The sequence below is a fragment of the Muscardinus avellanarius genome, assembly GCF_963383645.1.
Source record: "Muscardinus avellanarius genome assembly, chromosome: 15".
In the NCBI taxonomy this organism is placed as follows: domain Eukaryota; kingdom Metazoa; phylum Chordata; class Mammalia; order Rodentia; family Gliridae; genus Muscardinus; species Muscardinus avellanarius.
Genome location: NC_137801.1, coordinates 65579645 through 65603514, shown reverse-complemented (window position 1 = coordinate 65603514; position 23870 = coordinate 65579645). Strand labels below are relative to the sequence as shown.

General features: G+C 45.6%; 1 protein-coding gene across 2 annotated transcripts in view; it reads left to right on the top strand.

Annotated features, from left to right (window-relative positions):
• Positions 1-14604: 14604 nt before the first annotated feature.
• The window catches only part of ADD2 (adducin 2), a gene marked incomplete at both ends in the record, with an annotated part of 40988 nt that continues 31722 nt past the window's right edge, over positions 14605-23870 (top strand). For both annotated transcript variants that reach the window (XM_080711801.1, XM_080711800.1), the window contains 3 exons: positions 14605-14787; positions 16460-16598; positions 23464-23615. In XM_080711801.1, coding sequence (XP_080567927.1) covers positions 14605-14787; positions 16460-16598; positions 23464-23615 — 474 coding nt within the window. The remainder of the gene's footprint in view (positions 14788-16459; positions 16599-23463; positions 23616-23870) is intronic.

Sequence of the window (23870 nt, the reverse complement as noted above, 5' to 3'; positions counted from 1 at the left end):
GCATTGTCTCTGACATGTGGATATGCAAATACAGCACTCAAAAATACACAGAAGTTGGAATAGTTCTTTATTTAATATCTTCATAATAAAAACCCAAACCCTACATAACCATCTGAGAGAGGAGTAAAAGTCAACAGCATACATCCTATTTTTATCATCTTGCTTATGAAATCCTGTGATGGGCTGAATTTCACTGCTCAGGCTTTTGGGATACCTCCATATGGGTACCATCTTCTCTTCCTGGGCTAACTCTCTTCCTCCCCTTCCACCAAGAACACCAAGTCCCAAATCTCACTTGAGCTGTGATGGGAATTTGCAGAGCTTCTCCGGTCTGGAGAGTAGAGGGATGATGTCAGATCCCTCTCCAGTCCTAGATGCCAGGTGTTCTTATAATTTTTTTCTTGGGCCCAAATAGTGAAAAAGGTAAATCCAAAATATCCCCAAGCCCTAATACAACAAAATAATTGTGACCTTAATGTGATAAAAAAAAGTATTCATTTCCACTGCTTGTGGCCTAGGATAATTTATTCTATTAGACACAGAGGATGAAAAATCCAGTAGTTACTTCCTGGCTCTCTTGGCTGGGAGTGGGGGTGGGGACGAGGGCAGTGCTGCCACCTGGTCCAGTGAGATATGCTTTGCTTCCCTATGGAAGAGCTAATGCTCCCAGACTGGGCCCAGTAGAAAAATCATGACTTAATGTTTGAACTTGATCAGGTGAAGCTTTTCAAAATGTAGCTTTGTTGGCTTTAGGTATAGTCTTGCCTGAAGGCTAAAGGTGGTAGGCAAGGCGATTGCTCAAAGGTATTGGTGACTGGATTCCCAGACAGCCAGAGGTGAGGAACAGTGAATCAGAGCGTGAGTCAGCTCCATAAGACCGCCTTTTTGATGAGCTTCTAAATGCATGGTCTGCAAGTTTGGCTGGCCCTTTCCCTGGAGGGACTGAGGTGTGAAGGCTGAGCCCAGCTGCCCAGTGGGTTCTGCTATGATTTTGCTTCCCATACACCCCTTCTTTTCCTTCCATGAAGGTACGAATCCACGTGGCTTTGTGATCAGTAGCAGAGGCATCTGATGAGGGGTTTAAGACCAGTGCTGGAGCCTGGAAGTTGGGAGGCACCTGGCCACCTTCCTGATCCTTCTCTGGAACGCCCTCCAACAGCTATTGCAATGATCTCTCCATGAGTCTCCCACCCCCATCCTGAGCCTTTTGAGAGCAGGGACTCTGAATATAACCCCTCACATCCCCAGTGCTGAGCCAGGTCCTGGCACAGGGTAGGTATTTAGTGGAAGGGTTGACCAGATCGAGCAGGTCTCAGAGGTGTGCTCTACATACAGTGCAGTGACCGGGGAGCCATGGGAGTGTGTGGAGGTGACCACTGCCACCTGTCTCTACTGTAGCCTGCATCTGTGTGTGGAGGTGTGGGTGCGGGGACAGCATCCTCAGTGCCCAAAGCCTTGGCTCACCTTGTCAGAGTGAGTATCAGGAGGGCCTATGCCCTCCCTTGCTTATTAAGGCCCATTTCCTTCTGAGTTGGGAAGAGCTCAGTTCTGAGCTCACATACCAGAAGCAGGGGGCAGAATCATCCTTTAAGGTGCTGATAAAATCCTCAGGGATTGGCCATTTTCAAATTTCCATGTCCCACCTTTCTACCAGGCCCCTGATATCTGCTCCGCTTCATCTGAAGACGGGAGGAAAATCCAGTGAAGTGGAAAGAGAAGAGGCTCTGGAACCAGATGAACCCAAACCCAGAATCTGCCTGTTACCAGCTCTGTGGCTGGATCAAGTCTCTTAGTTTCCTGGAGCCTAAATATCTCTACCTAGAAGCCAGGATGCTGGCTCTTCACTACAGGGCTAGAAGGAAGGCTTAGCACCATACGAGTACCTACTGGGAGCTCATAGCTTCTACCAATTCAATAATGTCTTTCTTTAAGACATTGGCTTTAATAGATGTGGGCCCAAGGTTTCCAGCATCTTGTCCCAAGCATTGAACACAATGTATTTCAGACCACTCCTGGCATTCCTTTTCAGGGCCCTGTATTGAGATGACCTTAACAGTTGGCTGTGTATCTGCATACATGTATCTATGTTTTGTTTGTATTCATATGTGAATACGAACATGACTGTAGATCTCTAGCAGGCAGGAGCTATGTCTCATTTATTTTAGGTGCCTTCCTTCTAGTGTCCAATTCCAGTTCTTACTCACTGCTGGGCGCCAATAGATATTCTACAAATAACTATTGTACTGGTAGGGAATGAAACAATTCCAAGTCTATTAGAAGGAACACCAGAAGCCAGGCGTGGTGGCGCACGCTTGTAACCCCAGCATTCAGGAAGCCGAGACAGGAGGACCATGGTTCATGAACAGCCTCGGCTACTTAGTGAAGTCCTTTGCAACTCAGTGAGACCCTGTTTCAAAACAAAGAATACAAAGAGGAATGGGAGTGTAGCTCAGAGGTAGAATGTCCTTGGGTTCCATTCCTATTACTGCAAAAAAAAAAAAAAAAGGAATCCCAGTCCAATCCTTCCACAATAGTGCAATATTCCTGCATAGTAGTATAAAGCAAAAAATTTGTTTATCAACCACTAGGTTTGAAGCCCTTGACTGGAAGGCTTTTAAAAAGTATATCTCAGAGCCGGGTGTGGTGGTGCACACTTATAATCCCAGCATTTGGGAGGCTAAGACCGGAGGATCGCAGTTCATGGACAGCCTCAGCTACTTAGTGAGGCCCCTGAAACTCAGTGAAACCCAGTTTCAAAATAAAGAATAAAAAAAATAGGGCAGGGGTTGTAGCTCTGAGGTTGAATGCCCCTGGGTTCCAACCCCAGCCCCCCCCCAAAAAAAAGTGTATCTCAGGAAACCCCAGAAATAAATATTTCTTGTGTTGGCAGCAATGGGGTTTTAAAGAGATCTTTCTAGCCAACAGGGCTTCTGAAGATGAGTGTGGACTTCGTTACCTCTGCCCTTCATCTGTTTCTTTATTTGGTTTTTGTCCCAAGTGATCTATACTGTTTTTTTGTCCCAAGTGATCACAGCAGTCCAGAGCTGATGTAGAACTTTGGTAAATTCAGAAGAGTGTGAAGAGATGATGATAAGCATCCCCTAAGATGCTGTCATGCAGAGACACGAGCTGCCTCTTTATCTGAACACACCAGGCAGGGTGTGGTCCAGTCCCTTACTCAACTGCTTCCATTTATTCTACAAAACAGCAGTGGCACGGCCATGACTGCCTCCATCTCACCTGAGGGGTCTCATGCGGGCATCGGTGAGTCTGGGCTCAGAGTGCCAGCTTTGGGCTTGCAGCAAATGCCACGCTGTCCTTGCCCGAAGCTGACATGTGGCATGGAGTCCTGAGCTCCCAGAGGCTGGCAGTGGGGGGCAGCTGAGAAATGGCAGCTTGCAGTGTCTTTCCTCTTTATGTCCTGGGTGAGAAGCTACATGACTGTCTGTTCTGGTCTGGAGACCCCTTCCCCTACTGAAGTGGCAGGAGACATTCACTGTCTCTCCTTGGGGTGCACAGAGCTAAAGCAGATTTTAGCAAAACGTCAGATGACATGGGCATCAGTTATTCCCCTTATAGACCTTGTGGATTTTTTACAGCCACATTGAGATTTCCGACTCCAGTGGGTACCTGTATGTGGTCTTACTGAGATGGGGAAGAAAGTGCTCCTGACTTGCACTCCAGCTGCCACCCTACCAGGGGGAATCGGAGGAGGGTCTTGCTGAGGAGGGGTCAGAGGTATGAGGATGCAAACTGGTGATGCTGAAAAGGAGCACCAGAGCTACTCCAAGTAGAGTGGAGAATCTAGAGTGGGGCAGGAGCATGGGTGCTGGAGGGAAGAGGTGAGAGGGGCAGAGGAGAGGGCAAGGCCCAACTCTGGAGAGCTGAGGGAGTTGCAGTGCCTACTGTGTGGTGTATGGTCATGCCTTCCTCTCTGTCTCTCTGTAACCAGTGTTGCCCTGTGGGTTTGGACTTGTTAGTTGCAAACAGTTGCTGGGATTCTGCTTCCAGACAGAAGAGCAGAGTGGCTGGAGGGACCCTGGCATTGGGTTCTGTGCCCAAAGAACGCTTTGCTTAAAAGAAGGTGATTTGCGCATTAGGCACCTGCTGTGTGCATGCCTCCATTAACACTTGACACCCATATACCCTGCAATGGGCTACTTAGGGTTCTGTTTCCCCACATTTCCATGAGCTCTCTCAGGCCTCCCTCGCCTCCAAGGCCCCAGGGTCTGTACAGGCTGCTTTGTTAGGCTGGCCTTACACTGATAGTTGCATTTGTTTGAGTTCAGTATGTCTCTCGCACCAGGCTCTGTGGCAATATGGGGACAGAGATACAGGCGGCACCTGCTAGGAGCTCCTGCTATGAGCTCAGGGTAATAGATTGTTGCTGTCAGGTTGCAAGAAATGAAAGATGTAAAAGTAATGTGACAACTTGGGGTGGGGGGAGCTCCCAGGAGGGAGAGGAGACCTGAGCCAAAGGAGGAAGGGAGGAAAAGGGGTTCCTGGCAGACACCAGTGCAGACAAAGGACCTGCCTTGGGCCCCATAGATGCTCCTGGAGCAGGACTGATTGGCAGGGAGGGCGGGGCTGGTGCTGAGAGGCCCAGAGGGTTTGGGTGTTAGTTCAGAGAGGGGGCCCCGCTGAGGTCCAGGTGGCTGTCCTCAAGGAAAGGGGAACCCCCTGGCTGGGAGACAAGGAGTTAGAATTTATTTTTTAACAAGGAACAGTCATTTGATTTGAAAACATAAATCCAGAATTAAAGTGTTGTATTTGGAAAAGGTGAAAAGAATACCGCCATTTTTGTAACAGAATCTAACATTGACCAAGTTTGGGGTAGAAGTTCAGAAATTATAAAGAAAAACAGAAAGGAGAAGGTGGGCAGGAATGTTGCCTCCGGTGAAGGGGACAGGGTTTTAGGGCAGTGGCAGAATTTGCAATTTGGGGTCCAGGTTTGCAATTTTAGATCAGTGACTCCGGCAACTGATTGGATGATGGGTAGGAGAGAGGAGGGACCACAGGCCAGAGTCCATGGAGCTGGGGGCGGCAGGGGATGGAGGTATTGGGCCTGTTCTCTCCCTCCTGAAAACTCGCTGATCTGGTGCCTGTCCAGGCCCAGCGCAGTCTGACTCTGCAGTCAGAGATTTGACAGTTTTGTTGTCACAGAATAATGGTTTACAAATAATGCATTTGCTTCTGGTACCTCTGAGGGCTGTTTTTATTTTAATCAGGGGATAATGTCACAACCCAAGAAATGGAGCACAGCAGAAGCTCAACATCAGTGGAGACTGGGGTGGGAGTTGTTCTGTTCATCTGGAGGACAGATGTTTGCCTTCTTACATCACTTCTGGGGACAGGGATTAATTCTACTCTTGCATACAAGAAATAGCTCAGACTTTGACCATCTAAAAGGGTGTGTGTGTGTGCGTGTGTGTGCACACACGTGCACAGTACTGGAGATTGAACTCAGGGGCGTTCTACCTCCCAGCTACACCCCCAGTCCTTTTTATTTTTTGTTTTAGCACAGGGTCTCATTAGGTTGTTGAGAGTCTCACTACGTTGCTAGGATGTCCTCTAACCTGCGATACTCCTGTTTAACCTCCCAAGTACTGGGATCATAGGCATGTGCCACTATACCTGATGATAATTTAAATCGTAGCCAGGGTGGCCACAGGACAGCCTCAGACCGCCATTGGAGGGGCTCCTGGGGAAGTGGGGAGCTGATGCTTGGGGTGAGACAACTTACCTGGTTACAGGGTTGGTCCTTTGAGAGAACAATTGGGGTGTGTCAGCAACCATGGCCTGGGGTCTGCCCTGGAACGGAGGGCTTCCATCTCGTTGGGCACTGGACAGACCCAATGTCACATGGCTGTTACCCTGTTCTAGCTAAAAATAAAACCACTGGAAGGAGGACACCCGCTGGTGCTGGATGTGCTGAGCCTTGCTTTTGAAAGCAGCCTCCAGCACCCTAACTAGAAAGGTGGACATCAGGACTGGCCTCAGGGACCCCGGGCACTGAAATATTGAACCATGGGCCCCTTGGCTGGTTGAGGAGGAGGCTGTGCCTCAGTGACATGCAGCTATGCTGGACTTCCACAGGCACGCCACACCCACCAAGTCTATTCTCCCAGCCTCTCATTGGTGGTCCATGCCTCTTATGGTTCTGTTCAAGACAGCACTAGGTCGGGATGGAGCTGAGTTCAGCCACAGGGCGTTGGGTGGGGGGCACTCAGAGGCGCTCCCAGGCCTGGCTGAGACAGCCCAGCACCTCTGCAACTGAGCAAATGGGCAGCCAAGTGAGAAAGGTTAACGATTACTTGGTGCTGGATGTACTGAGACAGGATCCCTCTGAGTTATCCAGACTGACTTTGAACTTGTGATCCTCCTGCCTCTACCTCCTGCTTAGCTGGGATTACAGGTGTGTGCCACTGCACCGAGCACTTGTGTTTTTTTTCTTTTGATAATAATTTATATTATATGCCGAACATAGTGGCGTACGCCTGTAATCCCCGCGCTTGGGAGGCTGAGACAGGAGAATCGTGCAGGTTCAAAGCCAGCCTCAGCTACGTAGTGAGGCTCTCAACTTGGTGAGACCCTGTTTCCAAATAAAATATTAAAAAATAGGTCTGGGAGAGTAGCCCGGAGGTAGAAGGCCTCTGGGTTCTATCCCCAGTATCCCCAGTACCACCACCAATAATAATAATAATAATAATAATAATAATAATAATAATAAATTATATTAGATTATCATTGATTTTTCAAAAAATGTAATATTCTATGCCCAGAATATTTTAGTGTACTACAGGTAAAAAGCATAGATGCATGTTGCACACCTTTATAAATACCGTTATTTATAAATACACCTATTTATAAATATTTATTTCCAAATATGTATCATAATTGGTTTACTTAGTTATCCTTTAAGTTAGGAGTTGAATAATTTCATGTGATGGGAAATAATGAAAAGGTAAGAGCTGAGTAAATATAGATATATAGTTATATTATGATGACAATGGCTTGTGGGTTTTTGAAAAAGTATTATGATGGTTGATCCTATGAAGACCTCAGCCCCCAGGATCTGGGGAGTAGTAACCTGCTCGGTATGAGCTGGGTGCCTTCCTTCCCTTTGAATTCTAGGTGAAACTCGTGTGTGTGTGTGTGTGTGTGTGTGTGTGTGTGTGTGTGTTACTGGGGGTGGAACCCAGGGCCTTCTTCCTCAGGGTTATACCCCCAGTCCTATTTTAATTTTTATTTGGAAACAGGGTCTTGCTAAGTTGCTGAGGCTGACTTCGAACCTGCAATCCTGTCTCAGCTGCCCAAGTACTGGGGTTACAGGTGTGTACTATCATGGCTGCAATTAAATTGTTTATAATCCACCAATTCATGACCAGTGTGAATCTGCTCTCCTAAAGAATATTTTTCAGGTTGTTTTTGACTTTGGGGCTATATCCAAAAATTACTCTCACCAGCATCTGGGTTTAGTAGCTGTTAGTGATGTGTTTTGACCCCTTCCAGCCTAGGTGCTTGCCAGCCCCCGCCCCTTGCAGGAATTCCACAGGTCCCTCCAGCAGGCAGAGCAGCCTCCTTCCCCTGAGGTCACTAGCCAGCACTCAGCAAAGGGATTTGCCAGTTCCCCTTGTGAAAAGAAATTGTGATCCTAATTTTAATGGTAGTGCTTTCGTTGCCTTTTTATAGACATAATTTGCTTTTAAAATAAAGATTTCCAAGCCGGGCGTGGTGGCGGTGGTGCATGCTTGTAATCCCAGCATTTGGGAGGCTGAGACCAGAGGATCGCGGTTCACGCACAGCCTCAGCAACTTAGTGAGACCCTGTTTCAAAATAAAGAATAAAAAACAGGGCAGGAAGTGTAGCTTGGAGGTAGGATGCCCCTGGGTTCCATCCCCAGACCCACAAAATAGAAAATAAAATAAAATGAAATAAAGATTCCCTTCAAGTTCCTTTTTAAGAGCTTCCCAGAAGTCTGTAAAATAAATCAAATTAAAAGTCACAATGGTGCAGGTGAACACTGATGTTCGCTGTGTTTCTGTTTTCCAGTTTCCACCGGATGTCTGAGGTTGTGTAGATGTGGCCGGTACCCCTGAGAGCAGAGCACGGGGTGCAGACCCAGCCCTGAGAGGAGGGAGCCTTGGACAGGCCTGGGCCAGCTTTGCGGTGAGTAGCTGTGGCTTTTGGAATCACCTGTAAAGGGTGGGGTGGTGCACAGTTTATAGTTGGGTCCCAGGGATGAGGACGAGCTTCCAGATACTCAGGTCATTGCTCTGGACTCAAGAGCTATGAAGAATCTGTGGAGTAGAGATGCTAGTCGCCCAGGACCCACCCCTACCCCAGCAAGGGCGGGAACCCCTGTAGCATGCAGAGGGAGGGCTGACTTCAAGAGAGTGGCTTACCCCTGACAAGCTCCCCCACCTTCCCATTGCTGAGCTGCTCCTGCTGTTAGCAGTTTCTATCTCAGCCTCAGTAAAATCTGCCTGTCTACAGCGACCCAGGTTAGGCCCCCTAGACTCTAGGGAATCAGCCCATTTCCTCTTTCTCGAGGTGACCCACAGATGTTTGGGGACAATATTATAGAGTGGAGAATGAGGATCTGGAGCCAGGGACAGTGCTTTGTGGCATGGGGCAAGTCAGTTAACTTCTTGGTGATTCAGTTTCTTTATCTGAAAAGCTGGGACAATAATACCTACCTGCAATCCTAATAATTGAGACGCTGAGACAGGAGAATTGCTGGTTTGAGGCCAGCCTCAGCAACTTAGTAAGACCTTGTTTCAAAATTAAAAAGGAATGGGAGTATAGTTTGGTGGTAGAATGCCCTGGGTTCAGTGTCCTCAGTGCCCCCTCAAAGAGAGAGAGAGAGAGAGAGAGAGAGAGAGAGAGAGAGAGAGAGAGAGAGAGAGAGAGAGGTAGATAGATTAGCAAACATAGGTGATTAAATTATTTGCTCTTGATTGAACCCAGTCTCCAGCCCCTCTTTCCTCCTCAGAGGGGCAAAGCTGAAGTTCCAACCTTCTAATCTTGTGCTTGGTTTTTCTGGGGTGGTCGCCTCCTCTCCTGAAGCTATCTAAGGGCCTACTGTTAGTCATCTCATTAGCATAAACTGGGGTTTGGTTGAAAGGGGCTCATTTTAGATAGCAAAAGACATTTCCTACATTTTGGACATTACAAAAATCCCAAGGGTTTTAAAGCTCTGTACCAGAAACTGGGGACAAAGACCAAGGTATTTTCTTTTTTCCATCACTCCTGGCCCAACAAATGCTGTGTTCCATGGCTCTTCAACACCCCCTTCACCTCTCTCTTGGCATCTCCAAGTTGACATGTTCCCATTATCTAGTCAGAAAACTAGGCATTTTCCTGGCTGTTCTCTTTGTTAATAAAGCTGAACACTGAATTTAGTTTCTTTTTTTGGACAAAACCACATCATTACATTTATTTAGTATGCACCTGTTTAGAGTTGAATCACACACACCTCTCATTACTTGAGTTCCTAATGCTAAAACGATTTCTGGACCCTACATGGCACCTGGTCAGAGTAGAGAGAGTGCTTCCTGTGCGCCAGGCCCTGTTTAAAATACTTCATACACATCAGCTCTGCTAATGCTTACACTCACCTTTTGAGGCAGTTCAATGATTACAACCCTCATTTTTTTTTTTTTTTTGCAGTACTGGGGTTTACACCCAGGTACATTCTACCTCCAAGCTCCATCCCACAGCCCTATTTTTTATTCTTTATTTTGAAACAGGGTCTCACTAAGTTGCAGAGGGCCTCACAAGTTGCTGAGACTGGCCTCAAACCTGTGATCCTCCTGTCTCAGTTTCTCAAGTACTGGGGTTACAAATACGTGCCGCCATGCCTGGCTACAACTCTCGTTTATATATGATGAGATTAAGTTATCTAGCCCAAGGTCGCACAGCTCATAAAGGGCACAGCTGATTCCCCACACCACATAATAATCAAGATGACTAACACAGAGGACGAGGAAAGAATCTTAAAAGCAGCAAGAACAAAAGAACAGGTGAGCTGGGCGTGGTGGAGCACGCTTGTAATCCCCGCGCTTGGGAGGTGGAGACAGGAGGATAGCGCAGGTTCAAAGCCAGCCAAGCTGGTTTAAGAGACCCTGTTTCCAAATAAAAAAAAGTATAAAAGTAGGTCTGGGAGTGTATCCCGGAGGTAGAAGGGTTTTCAGGAACCCCAGTACCACCAAAAAAAAAAAAAAAAAGTAAAAGAACAGGTGACATTCAGGGATAAAATGATAAGAATCACTCGAGATTTCTCAACCCAAGACATGAAAGCCAGGAGAAACTGGTATGGTGTACTTTAGACCCTGGAAGAAAACAACTTCCAACCAAGACACCTATATCCAGCAAAGATATCATGCAAAATTGATGGAGAAGCCAGGCGTGGTGGCGCTCACTTGTAATCCCAGCATTTGGGAGGCTGAGACAGGAGGATCACGGTTCACAGCCAGCCTCAGCTACTTAGTGAGGCTCTTTGCAACTCGGTGAGACCCTGTTTCCAAAAGAATAAAAAATAGGGCTGGGATGTAGCTCAGAAAAAGAATGCCCCTGGGCTCCATCCTCAGTACTGAAAAAAAAATTTGATGGAGAAATAAAAATGTTCCAAGACAAGCAGAAACTAAAAGAATTCATGACTATTAAGCCAGCATCAGAGAAAATACCTAAAGAAATAAAACACAAAGAGTTAAAAAGAAGCAAATGCCAGAACCAGAGGAGGGGCGAACTCCACTAGATAGGCAACTAAGCAAAGGAGAAATAACATTACATTAAACAGAAAATAGAACTCAAGATGACATGGCATAGCTGAGATTTGGGCCCAGCGACTCCTTTTCTAGAGTCTGTATCTTTTTTTTTTTTTTTGGAAACAAGGGTCTCACTAAGTTGCTGAAGGCCTCAGTAAGTAGCTGAGGCTGGCTTCGAACCTGTGTGATCCTCCTGTCTTAGCCTCCCAAGTGTGGGGATTACAAGTGTGCGTCACCACACCTGGCAGAGTCTGTGTCTTTAACCACTAAGCCACATGCACATGACCTTGGCCCTATATAGCACCTGGGAGGGAAGGAAGGAGCACAAAGGGATGGCTCTGGTTCACCAAGCCCAAGGGTCTGCCCAGGGCCCTGTTGCCATGGTGATGGAGTCAGGGCTCCACATCCTATACCACCCTCATAGGAACACTTCTGGAACAGCCTGTGGGGCTGGACTCTAAGAAGCGAGGGTGGCCGGGCACATGGCACGAGCTCTTCTCCCTTATCTTCGTCATCAGGGGTGAGCTACTTTACAACCTTCCCTGAGCCATTCCTGGGAAGGAGAAAGGACTCATCTTTCCCTGCCTGGATGGGCAGGATTGAGGCAGAGAGGCTCAGTCAGTACCAGGCTACGCTGGCCCAAACCACTCAGGTCCCAGAGAAGCTGAAAGGCAAGTGGTTCTGGAGCTGATGGGCCTGAAAACTGAAGGGACACAGGCAGCTTCTGTTCCCACCCACATCCAGTGTACTCATTGGAGGGTTGCTTGTTGCTGTTTTAAAAATAATATCCAAGGTTCAGGGCTTTGAAAGTCCCCCAAAGAATTATTTACCATGATGAGTCACCGAGCAGAGAAGTGAGGTTGAACAGGGTGACGCCTCTGGAAGAATTTTGGTCTGTAGTGCTGCCTGCCTAGGAGGATCTGGCTTGAGCTGAGTGGGGCAAGATGGAGGCAAAGTATTCTGAACTAGCCCTGTGCACATGGGACTGGCAGGAGGCCACGGGCCACTGTTGCTGCTCATGTGCATCTTTGCAGATGTTTTTCATCTGGCATCTGGCTTGAGCGACAGGCCCTGGGGGGCAGCAGGTAGATCTCTTGTCCCCAAATGCCCAAATCCTCTACCTTTCCGCCTTTTCTGCACAGATCTGTCTGTGTCTAGCTCTGATAAACCACATGATGTCAGAGCTGGAAGGGAGCCCTACAGGACATTCTGTTCCCTTCTTCTTTTAGAGATGGGCAAAGTGAGACCCAGAGAGGGGAGACGATTTGCCCAAGCTCGTGCAGCTAGTGAGCGACTAAACCAGGGTGAGATTTCAGGCTTCTGACTTCTAGTCCAGAGTTAATTCTATCAGAAATGTCCCTGACAGACACAGCCATTCTTTCCCTATTTAGATAAAAAGGAAAGGTCTGGATACAAATTGTACTAAGAACAACCTACAGTTGTTCTGCCAATGCCAAATCTGTTTCAAAAAGTCTTTAGAGAGAAGCCGGGCGTGGTGGTGCACGCTTGTAATCCCAGCACTTGGGAGGCTGAGACAGGAAGATCGCACAGGTTTTGAAGCCAGCCTCAAATAGGTGAGGCTCTCAGCAACTTAATGAGACCCTTGTTTCCAAATAAAATATAAAATAGGTCTGGGAGTATAGCTCGGAGGTCCAAAAAAAAAAAAAAAGTCTTTAGAGATATTTTTTCTTTTTGGTTATCACTTCCAGCAGACTCCTCCCCCACCTCAGTTCCTCATGCCCATTATTTGCCAAATATCTCATCCACATGCCTGGTACAGGTGGTGCTGGTTGGGGGAAACAATGAAAGAATTATGATCGGAGGCCACAGCTTGGTGTCCTTGCAGAAGTGGACCATGGTGGCATATGAACAACTTCTGCTGCCCCAGGCCAAGAGGACCATGGTAGGTGACGGTCTGAATGGGCCCAGACAGGTATGGGAAGTGGCATGTGGTATGAGTTGAGAAACATGAGCCTTGTGTCAACTTTGCCAGGCTTGCTAGAAATGGCTGACACCTGGAGTGCATGGTACATAGCCTGTTACAACCAGTAACTTTATAGGCTGTCATCTTTCAACCTTGGCTGCTTATTAGAATCAACCACAGAGGTTTGAAAAGTTGTAACGTCCAGGTCATACCCCAGACTAATTGTACTGGAATCTCTGACATCAGTAGTTTGTAAAGACACCCTGTGATTCCAGTGTGCAAACCAGGTTGAGAATACTGCTCTGGGCAAGGACTCAGGCCATCTCCAACACTTGAGGCACTCTGCCCCTGTGCTTACCTTGGAACCTGCTAGTCACCTTTCTCTAAAAGGAAATATGCAGGTGACAGCGCCCACAAGCCATTCTGGGTAGATGGGCTGGATTCCCACTTGTCCTCTCTAAACTAAACTATAGTATCATCCGCTACCCACTCCACCCAGAGAGACTGCAAGGGTCGAGTCCTGAAAGAAGATGGAAGAGAAGGTCACAGGCAGCTCAGGGGCAACATGAGTTCCAGCTGGTGGCCGGAATGAAGGCTAAGGCTGGGGCCCACGGCTGCTGGAGCAGGGATGGAGGGTCAAGTGCAGGTGAGGACCTGGGAGGTCGGGAGCATCCTTCCAGAGAAGGCGCTCTGTCTCCTTGTGGAGAGAAAGCACGGGAGAGGCAGATGATGGAGGAGAACTTGGGGTCTCAATCACATTCAAGGCTTTTTGTATCTCACATGTATGTCTGAAAACTAAGTATGGTTCAGCCAAGGAGTGTGCCTTTTTTGCTGAGAGGGGAACGAGCCAGCAGGGAGACAGCTAAAACACTGGCTGTTGAAGGGCCTGAAAGACTTAAGGGCTGGTGGAGCTGACACAAAGGGAGACTGGCTTAGCCAAAGTCCTACAGCTGGGAAGTGAAGGCTGGACCTGCAGCCTTAGTCCTCAGAAGGGTTCTAACATAGCATCCCAAAACATTCCCTCCTCCTTCATTCATGTGCTTAAAAAAGGCATGCTTGACTAGAAAACTCAGCTTTTCTCCTGCTTGACTCTCCAGGGTTGCCTTGGTCCTCACTGCAGGAGCCAGGCTTCAGTATGTGAGTCTCTGGCCACCTTGCAGAAAGGCTCCCTTCAAACAGCATCGGTTCTTTGTTTCTCAATTTATATTTACTGGGGTGTGGGAGAGAACAACTTTTCCTTTAATAAAAATTATAGACCTCCTTTAAAACTTGGACTAAGAATCCGATTCTGCATTAAGAAACATTTTATTAAAACAAACTCACCCCAGATTCCTTCCCAGGGATCAGAAAACTGAGCAAAGTATTTCCCATGTTTTAGTAGTAGTGCTTTTTTGTGAATTTCCCCACCATGATTTTGAGAAAGCTTTTAAGAAGGTTTTCATTTATTTATTTACTTTCTTTTTGCAGTGCTGGTGATGAAAGCCAGGGCTTCCTGCATGCTAGGCAAACGCTCTACCACTGAGCTGCACCCCACTCCCATTGGGAGTTTATATTTTAGATGAAGTACTGAGTTTCAGTAAATAGCTTCCACTATGTGGGCACACATCACAGAAATGCTGAAAAAGATGTGCAGGTCATGTTTCCAATGGAGAGCTATTTTAAGCCAAGTGTGCCCATGTTTTTATTGGGCCCCACAATGCATTAGCGCCCCCTGTCGGTCAGTACACTGGGCAGCATCTGCACCTTACCTCCTGCAGCAAGGCTTACACCCCCTGGACTAGCCCCAGCCCACTGCCAATCCCACTGATCAGGCTTTAGGAAGCGTGTTCCTAGACTGAGAGCATCAACCCACGGCTCACCCTGACCTTTCTCTGCAGGGTTTCAGAAGCAGATTGCAGCCCCAGCAAGAAAATGAGTGAAGAGACAGTCCCCGAGGCCACCTCCCCGCCACCCTCCCAGGGGCAACATTACTTTGACCGCTTCTCTGAGGAAGACCCTGAGTACCTGCGCCTCCGCAACCGTGCAGCTGACCTGCGGCAGGACTTCAACCTCATGGAGCAGAAAAAACGTGTCACCATGATCCTGCAGAGCCCGGTGAGTGGTGTCTGACCCAGCTGTGCTGGTGGGAGAGGGCAAAGGAGGTGGGGCGAGGCGGGATGATTCTCCAGCGGACCTGAAAGACCAGTAACTCCTCTTCCCTTGCTCAGGGTTGTGGCAGTTTAGTTCTGCTGAGCATGATGGGTCTGACCACATGCATGGTAGATTCTACCCCTAGTCAATGGTGGATGGCGAAAGCTGAGTTTGTACAGGTGATTTAGCTCAGAAATGGGAGAGACAGGAGTCCGACCTCAGTTTCTGGTACCCCTTATGGGCCTCAGTTTTAAGTTTTCCTCTTTCTTGCCATTAAAAGCTGTAACAATGAAAAGACAAATTCATTTGAACTGAGGCCAGCAGAAGGCATTAAGGAGAAGGTTTGAGGCTCCCTTACCTGCCGCAAAGGAAGGACTCACTGTCCCTTATATGGGGCCTGGGGCAGGGGTAGAGAGGGTCTGAAGGCCCCAGGAGGTAGGGGGAATGGAGGGTTCCAGAGGTCACACAAGGGCTGTGGGACAGAAACCAGTCCAGATCACCCAGATCTCTCTGGTCTTTAGGTTGGGTGCGCCTGCCTGGCATGGCCACAGAACTCGCCTTCAAGGTGGGTGGTGTGTCGAGAAGGACACGGGGCTGATGGACACTGAAGAGGAGGGGCTGCAGGCCTGTTGGGAGGAAGAGCAGCATGGAAGGCAGCAAGGGGGAGTCTTGGGGTGGGGAGTAGAGCGTGATGCTCCTTAGGAAATAGTGCATGGTCCTAAGGACTAGGAACCCCAGGGCTAGAGCTGGCATCTCTGTAGGATGGACTCCGGAGGGCGCACCCAGCTCTGCCTAGTGCCCCTGGGCTTCAGGGATCCAGGACACCTATGTGGACTGTGTGTGACCCTGGCAGAGAGCGTGGAAGGAATGGGCCTGAGGTCTTGGTGGCACTGCGTGAGGGGCCTGGAGGAAAGCAGCAGGTGCAAAAAGCATCGGGGTGTGAAGTGCCTCCGAGGACCCTAGAGCGTGACTTGGAGGGGTGGCAGAATGAGACAATTCCCGCCCATGGTCAGGCCTTAGCAGGAGGAGGTGGGGCCTGGGGAGTGGCGCTTGCCGTCCTTTTATAGGATCACCAACAACAAACAGCTCCCAGTCCCTCCAAGTGTTTTCTGCTGCCACCTGGTGGTCAAGGAGCCAAGTTAATGGCCTGGTGATCTTAAAAACCAGGCTTACAGCAGGGTATTAGAAGTGGAAGTGACTCCCAAAGTCATCAAATCCTCCTGCCCTTCTCCTACCCTTTCCTTAAGTATAAGAGGAAACTGAGGCCCATAAGAGCCATAGGCCTGGCGAATGGAAAGGGAAGGTGGGGCCCTTTCTCATTCAGTTCTGCTTTGAAAATACGTCCTCAATTACTAAAGTGAAGTCCTACCATGGTGGGGGAGAGAGTACTGGCCACCATGCATGGGCCTGGAATCTGGGGTCTCTGCCCTAAGGAAAAAGGGAACTCAGGCTCCATTCCCAGCATCTTCTGAGGCTCCTGAGGGCCTCATGGAATTGCCCTTGGTGCCCAAGGATCCCAAGAATGTCCCCCGTCTAGCAGACCCAGCAGCTGGGAGTGAGCACTTGGCTACCTTGAGGGTCCCTCGGCCTCCTGTGTGGAGGCTCTGGGCGGACCAGCACCTGGGGCCTGCTTCAGTCTTTCAGGGAGGAGCTGGAAGGCCTCATCCAGGAGCAGATGAAGAAGGGCAACAATTCCTCCAATATCTGGGCCCTGCGGCAGATCGCGGACTTCATGGCCAGCACCTCCCACGCAGTCTTCCCAACATCTTCCATGAGTACGTGGGTGTCTGGGGAGCTGCCAGGAGCAGCAGAGGAGGGGTGGGATGGGGAAGAGGGGCAGGAGCAGCAAGAAGCAGCTTGGTTGCCAGGCAACCGCATCAGCGAGCAGCAGTTGCATTAGCAGGCCTGAGGGAGTTCAGCAGAAGCCAGGGCGGAGCCAGGTTCTGCTTTTGATATTGCTACAAATTAAAGACCCACAAAAGAATTGTCTCATGCCCGGAAAGGGAGGGGCAGAGGTAACTTCAGGATGAGAAGAAGCAAATGAAGCCAGTGTCTCCCTGAGAATTCATAGATGAGATCTGATGGGAGACAGGACTATGCAGGAACCACCTTCCTGGGCTATGAAGCTCGGCCCACACCTTTAAAAATGAAACATCAAAAAAGCTCTCCTTCAACACGATTAATATGGGATAGTGAATCAAAGTCAGGAAAATAATCAAGAAAGGGAAGTAAAAACCATTCTACTGTATTAAGACCTGGAAATAATTATTACCAATATTTTGATATATATCCTCTCAATATTTTTCTCCTAATATATATGTTATACAAATATAATCACATTATATATAATAATTTTGAGAGAGAGAGAGAAAGAGAGAGAGAGCGTGTGTGTGTGTGTGTGTGTGTGTGTGTGTGTGTGTGTGTGTTTTACCAAGATTGAACCCAAGGTCATTATACCCCTAAGCTGTACCCCTGGTCCTTTCTTTTTTTTATTATTATTTTTAAACAGTCTTTCTAGATTGCTAAGGCTATCCTTAAACCTGGCAATCCTCCTATCTCAGCCTCCAAAATAACTATGATTAAAGTAGTATACCACCAAACCCTGGCAGAGAGCATAATAACTTTAATAACACAGTTGGTTTTTCACATAATAAAATATAGCTCTGAATATAATTTTTGGTGGATACATACTATTTACTCCATTTTCCATTGCTGGACTTTTAGATTTTTCAACTTTTTTGCTATTATTAACAACAATGCAGTAACAGCCTGATAGATAAATCTGAGACTGTATCCATGACTATTTTTTAAGATAAATTATAAGAAGTAGAATTGCATGTTTAAATACCTTCATATGTAATGGAAAATTACATTTTTTTCTCTATCCTGGAGAAAGAAAGATAGAACTTAATTTATGTTCCCAACAGCAATATAATAGCTTGCTCATTCCTCTGCCCTGACCCATGGCATATATTACCATTTGCTTCATCTCCGGACATGACAAACGATAAATAGAACTTTATTTGTATTTTAATATACATTTACTTTATTACCTATGGGATTGGATATATTATGCACTTTTTTTTGGTAGTACTGGGGTTCTTGGAAGCTCTTCTACCTCCGGGCTACACTCCCAGACCTATTTTTTTTTTTTTTTGAAAACAGGGTCTCCTAAGCCAGCGCAGCTGGCTTCAAACCTGCGCGATCCTCCTGTCTCTGCCTCCCAAGCGCGGGGATTACAAGCGTGCGCCACCACGCCCGGCCTATATATTATGCATTTTAATATACACGTTGGTCGTGATTTTTTTGTAGTAAATTGCCTATTCACATCCTTTGCCAGCGTCCCTAATAGTGTATTTTTCTTGTAGATTTTCAAATTATTATAATTAACTTGATTTCTCTATGACATGTCAAATTATTGCAATTTTTCCAGATTCTTCTTTGCATTTTAAATTTGATCATGGTGATCTTTTTGTCTTGTAGAATTCTTCAATTTGCATGTGGTTGAATCCATTGTTATTTCCTTTGTGTATTGTTTTCAGTGGTATGCTTAGAAACACCTTTCCCATGTTTTATCATTCAGTGGGACAAATACCCTTAATTATTCATCTGTCAATTTTGCTCAGCTCTTTGTACTAGTTTATTCCTTAAAATAACTTTGGAATTATTTTATGAAGCCCTTCACCCCATCTACCTTTTTGGATGGGATTACATTAAAAAGACAGATAGATTTGGTTGGCAATTTACCAATTTATAACTGCATATTAGGATAAAAGATGGATAGGGGAAATTTGTATGTTTGGCTACAGAATACCATATCCTAGAATGGTGTCCTGTATTTAAAATAGCAGAGGGGAGGTATTTTTAAATATTTTTATAAATACATTAAATCTTTTCAGAAATGATTTTTTTTATTTGTCTTTTTCTATTCACTGGAAAAGTTCAGGAGCTATATTCATATATCCCAGAGGTCTAAAACTAATCCAGGAAAATTTGTCACTTTATTATTTTAAATGAATCTTTATTCAATTTTCCTTTTGGTTATAGCTCATATGTAGGGTAATCATTGCATAAATAGGATAATATAAATTTTCTTCAGTGTTATATGTAGACAATCACATAATCTGCAAAGAATGCTTCTTTTCGCCAATATTATTCCGATATGTACCCTTTGGTTTATTTTCCCAGTGTTCTCATTTCATCCATCAGATCTTTCAGAACAATGTTGAATAATAGATTAGAGGGTAATCATCTGTGTCTTGTTTCTGACTTTAATGGAAATTCTTTTTACCACAGAGTTTGAGGTAATTATTCTTTAAGATGCTGAAGATCTATCTTTTTATTCTAGTTCATTATAGGTCTTTCTCAGAAATGGATGTGGAATTTCATAAGGTGCATTTGGGGCATTTATTGATTTTCCTTTCCTTGAACAGTTGTCAGGATAAATTATAGTAATAGATTTCTGACTACTAAACTCTTTTTTCATTCCTGAATTAAATCATTCTTGGTCTTGATGGCTTTTTTCTTTTTTCTTTTTCTTCTTCTTCTTCTTTTTTTTTTTTTTTTTTTTGTGTGTGTGGCATTAGGGGGATTGAATCCAAAGGCATTCTACCTCTGAGCTACACCCCAGTCCTATTTATTTATTATTATTTTTTTATTTTGGAACAGGATCTCACTATGTGGCAGAGGGCATCACTAACTTGCTGAGGCTGGCCATGAACCTGCCATCTTCCTGTCTTAGCCTCTCAAGTACTGGATTACAGGCGTGTTCCACCACCCCTGGCTTGACACAGTCTTTTTAAAACACCCTTTTGGATTAGATTTGCTAGAATTTTGTTAAGGCTTTCTGCATCCTTATTCACATGTGAGGTTGATCAGCAGTTCTTTCTGGGGGGGGGGCATCTCCATCTGGTTTTGGTATCAAAGCTGCTGAGTTCATAACGTGAAAGATGATCCCACCTTTCTTTTGGTCCTCATGGAGTTTGAGTAATGTAGAAATCTCTGCTCCTTCAAGATATATTGCTGACTTGCCACGCCATCCAGACCTGGAACATTTTTAGAGACTTTTGGCCATTTTCCCCCTTAAGTTTCATCTTAATTTTTCTGCTTCTTGAGTAAAATTTAGTCATATAATTTGTATAAAATAATCTATTTCATGGATGTCTTCAAGATTATGAAACTGATTCATAATATTGTTTTTGTCATTTAAATTTTGTGCTGTGGGTGAGATGAGATAGCTTTCTCGTTCCTCCTGCTGTGTATCTCCATTTCTCTTTATTGACCATTTCAGGTGTTTATTTATCCTTAGATCTTCTCACATACACCAATTCTTGGATTTACTTATTGGTTCTACTACTTTCACTGATTTACAGTTTATTTCTTTTGTTTTTATATGTATTAATTCTTTTCCATATATTTTGTTTGGTTTATTCTGTTCTAATTTTTCTAGAACAGAATAAAATGGATTTGACTTATTTTCATATTTAATTCAATGATAAAGAAATTTAAGGCTGAACATAGGTTTGGCCTTTTCCTATAAATTTTGACACATACCATTTCCTTTATTGTTAATTTCTAGATAGTGTGAAGTTGCTATTTTGATGTTATTTACTTTTTGTGGTACTGGGGAATCTAGGGCCTTATACATGCTAAGTACGCACTCTATCACTGAGCCACAGTCCCAGCCTACTTATTTTCCTTTTAATTCTAAAAGCTATTAAGGAGTATGTTTTCTCATTTCCAAGTGGTTGAATCTGTATTATTTTAGAGATTTATTAACAATTTGAAACTTCATTGGAAAATATGATCTAATTTGTGTTGTGGATTTATTGAGGTTTTTTTTGTGGCCTAATATGATTTTTTTTTTCTGTCCTGGGGATTGAACCCGGGGCATTCTACCTCCAAGCTACATCCTCAGCCCTATATTTTATTTTTTGTTTTGAAACAGGATCTCACTAAGTTGTAGAGAGCCTTACAAGTTTGCTGAGGCTGGCTATGAACCTGTGATCCTCCTACTTCAGCCTCCCAAGTGCGGGGATTACAAGTGTGTACCACCATGCCCAGCCTAATATTATTTTTAAGCAAAATATGGTTATAGAAGATCTACAGGGCCTAGAATTTAATCTGTTTCCATTTTCATTTGATTTTTATAAAAAATGAAAGCTGCATTGCCTTCCACTGTATTTGATTTCTATTCATTTCTCAGTGTACTTATGTCAGTTTTTGCTTTATATATCTTGATGAAATACTATCCAGAGTATAAACCTTCATTATAGCAACTGTGTCATTGTGACCTACAAAATGGTTCTCTTTGTACGAGAGAATATTGGTTTTGCTTGCCTTCTACTTTGATGATAACATCATGACTTCAGTTTTTGTTTTTATTTGCCTTGTGTACTTAAGATTTTATTTTTCCTTGTTTTGTGTCACTTCCATGTTCTTTTGCTTTCGTTTTTTAAACTTCCTGTAACATTGTCTTCTGCCCTTCTATGGTTATAACAGAGAAAACTGAGAAAGCATGCTTTTGTTTCCTTGTAGGTAACCCCCACATTTTTAGCTCCTTTTAGATTTTCCCTTTATTCTTGTTTTTCAGAAATATTGTCAGGAAGCATGTGATTTTAAGGGAGTTTCTTTGCCTTGAAATGTAGCAATGCCTTACAATTTGTATATACAGGTCTTTATTGCAGTTCAGAAAATTCTCTTCTCTAATATCAATACCGACCATTTATATGCCGGCTCTCTGGTCTTTGTCTCTTGTATCATCACATCCTCTATCATTGTTTTTGTGTCTCTGTCCTTACACTTTTGCTTTTGAGCAAGACATTCTAGTTGCCTCACCAATTAGTCTTGGCTAGGAAGAAAGATGGATATCTGAAAATTGGATTAATAAATGTCCAGGGTATCGGAGGTGGGGGATGTGGAGAGGGAAATTTCCCAGTGTCACGAGTTCAAGCATTTGCATTAGAATTCTTGTAATTGTTAGTGTGTCCTTCACTGTTAGATTTTAGGGAGGTTAGTGAGTTTTCATGTCTTTCTGTGTTTTCTTAGGTACTTTGAATAAATGGCCCAGTCAGCTCTGTGTCATAAACATAGTGTTCGGTCCTCTTAGCCTCCATGAAGCTGGTGAGAGTAGGCATTTTTATATTAAGATTCTGAGAGCAGAGGGTTGAGAACTCCTGTAGAGCCCCCTGTTCCTGGCTCCTGCGGGCAGGGTCATCTTCATAGCTGAAGCTCCATGGGGAGGGGGAGATGGGGACTTTCTTTGAGACTAGACCAGAGAATGTGACAGAATGTTTTCAGCCCTCTTCAGGCCTCCTGGCTTTCTCTGGGCTCCATAGTTATTTGTAAGAGAAGGATTCAAAGAACTCCAGGTCTAACAACAGCTGCACCTACTTGGCTTCGTCTAAGGTCTCAGGCTTTTGATATGTCTTTCCTTCTTGCTGCTAGAGACAAAAGAAAGAGGTAATTTCTTGTGTGGAGGGACTCACAGAGAGGAGAGAGGAAGAGATCCAATTTGTATTAGAAATCTTTGACTCGATCTTTTTTAATTGCTATTGCTTGTCTGACTGGATCTTTGGAACAATGCTGTCTCTGTCAACACATGCCCAGGAGGGCATCGTATCTGGTTGGCATGGGCCTTTGGGTGCCCTTCTCTGACATGGGACCTCTCAAGGCATGCTTTACCTGCTGGACAGTGGCCCCGCAGCACCCATTCTGCCCTCAGACTTTCAGACCATCTCATCATTTCAACCAAAGACAAACCTGAGGCAGGACATACCTTACCTCATGCTGCAGGCAGGTGTACAGAGATAGTGGGAGCTTCCAAAGAGCCTCTGAATCCATAGTGGGGAGCTGGGAAAGGCAGCTTCAAGACGCTCTTAGCCAGGTGCCACTGTAGGCTGGAGTCCTTTCTTATTGATTCTTTTATTGGTTTCTAGACACTGACTAAACCAAATGCATGGGTTTCAGATGCCTTCTTCTGCCATCCCGAGTCAGGCATGGTCACCATGGTTAATGGAATAGATTAGACACCCAGTCTTGGACCCTTTGGGTGCCCTGAGAATGAGACTGTTGAACCTCCTAAGCTTATTTCCAAGTCCCTTCCCCAAATATTCCCAATAAACCCATCACATAACCAAGGGAGCCCGTGAGAGGAGCAGGCACGCCCGCGTGGACCCTCAAGCCCTTGGCCAATCCTGACTTCAGGGATTTAACTCTCAAAAATGAGTCAGGAAGTTAGAGAACTTACTTCCTGGCTGACTTGGCTTTCTATCTGCCCTGAAGTTTATTCTCACTTTTATTCAATGTCCATCTTCTTGGATTTACGGTAATTTTGACAGCAGAACCCTTCTTTTTGTGGACTGATTCTTACCATGATTTTTGACCAGAAGCAATGCCATATTTACTCAGATCAGCAAAGTAAATTAAATAAATGAATTTTCTCAAATTCATTAGGCACAATTATTCATTCTAGGGCTTTCTCCTCTGGGTAAGGGCCAAAGGGTGTTTAACTCCCCACCCAGAGATACTGTGCATCTGCAGAGGCAGTGAGAATTTGGAGAGGCCTAGGGCAAGGACTGAGGGGGCTGCTGGGAGCTCCTCACCCCGACAGCTGCACTGTCCCTGCTGTTGTCCCCACAGACTTCTCCATGATGACGCCCATCAACGACCTCCACACCGCTGACAACCTGAACCTGGCCAAGGGTGAGAGGCTCATGCGATGTAAGATCAGCAGTGTCTACAGACTCCTGGACCTCTACGGCTGGGCCCAGCTGAGCGACACCTACGTCACGGTAAGGAAGGCACCTTGGAATGTAGCCCCCGCAAAACCCAAAGGGAGAACTCCTGACCCTCGGCACTGCCCTGGCACTCTTGGTGGCCTGTGGCCCAAGTGTGTTCAACTCTTCCAAGATTTCTAACCACCGTGGTCACTGAAATAGACATCCTACCCAGTGGGAACTTTTTGGATAGGGAATCAGGAATTCTTGGATCTTTTATCTAGGGCTGTTCTCAAATGATGTGAAATTCAGCTTATAGTTCCATTTCCC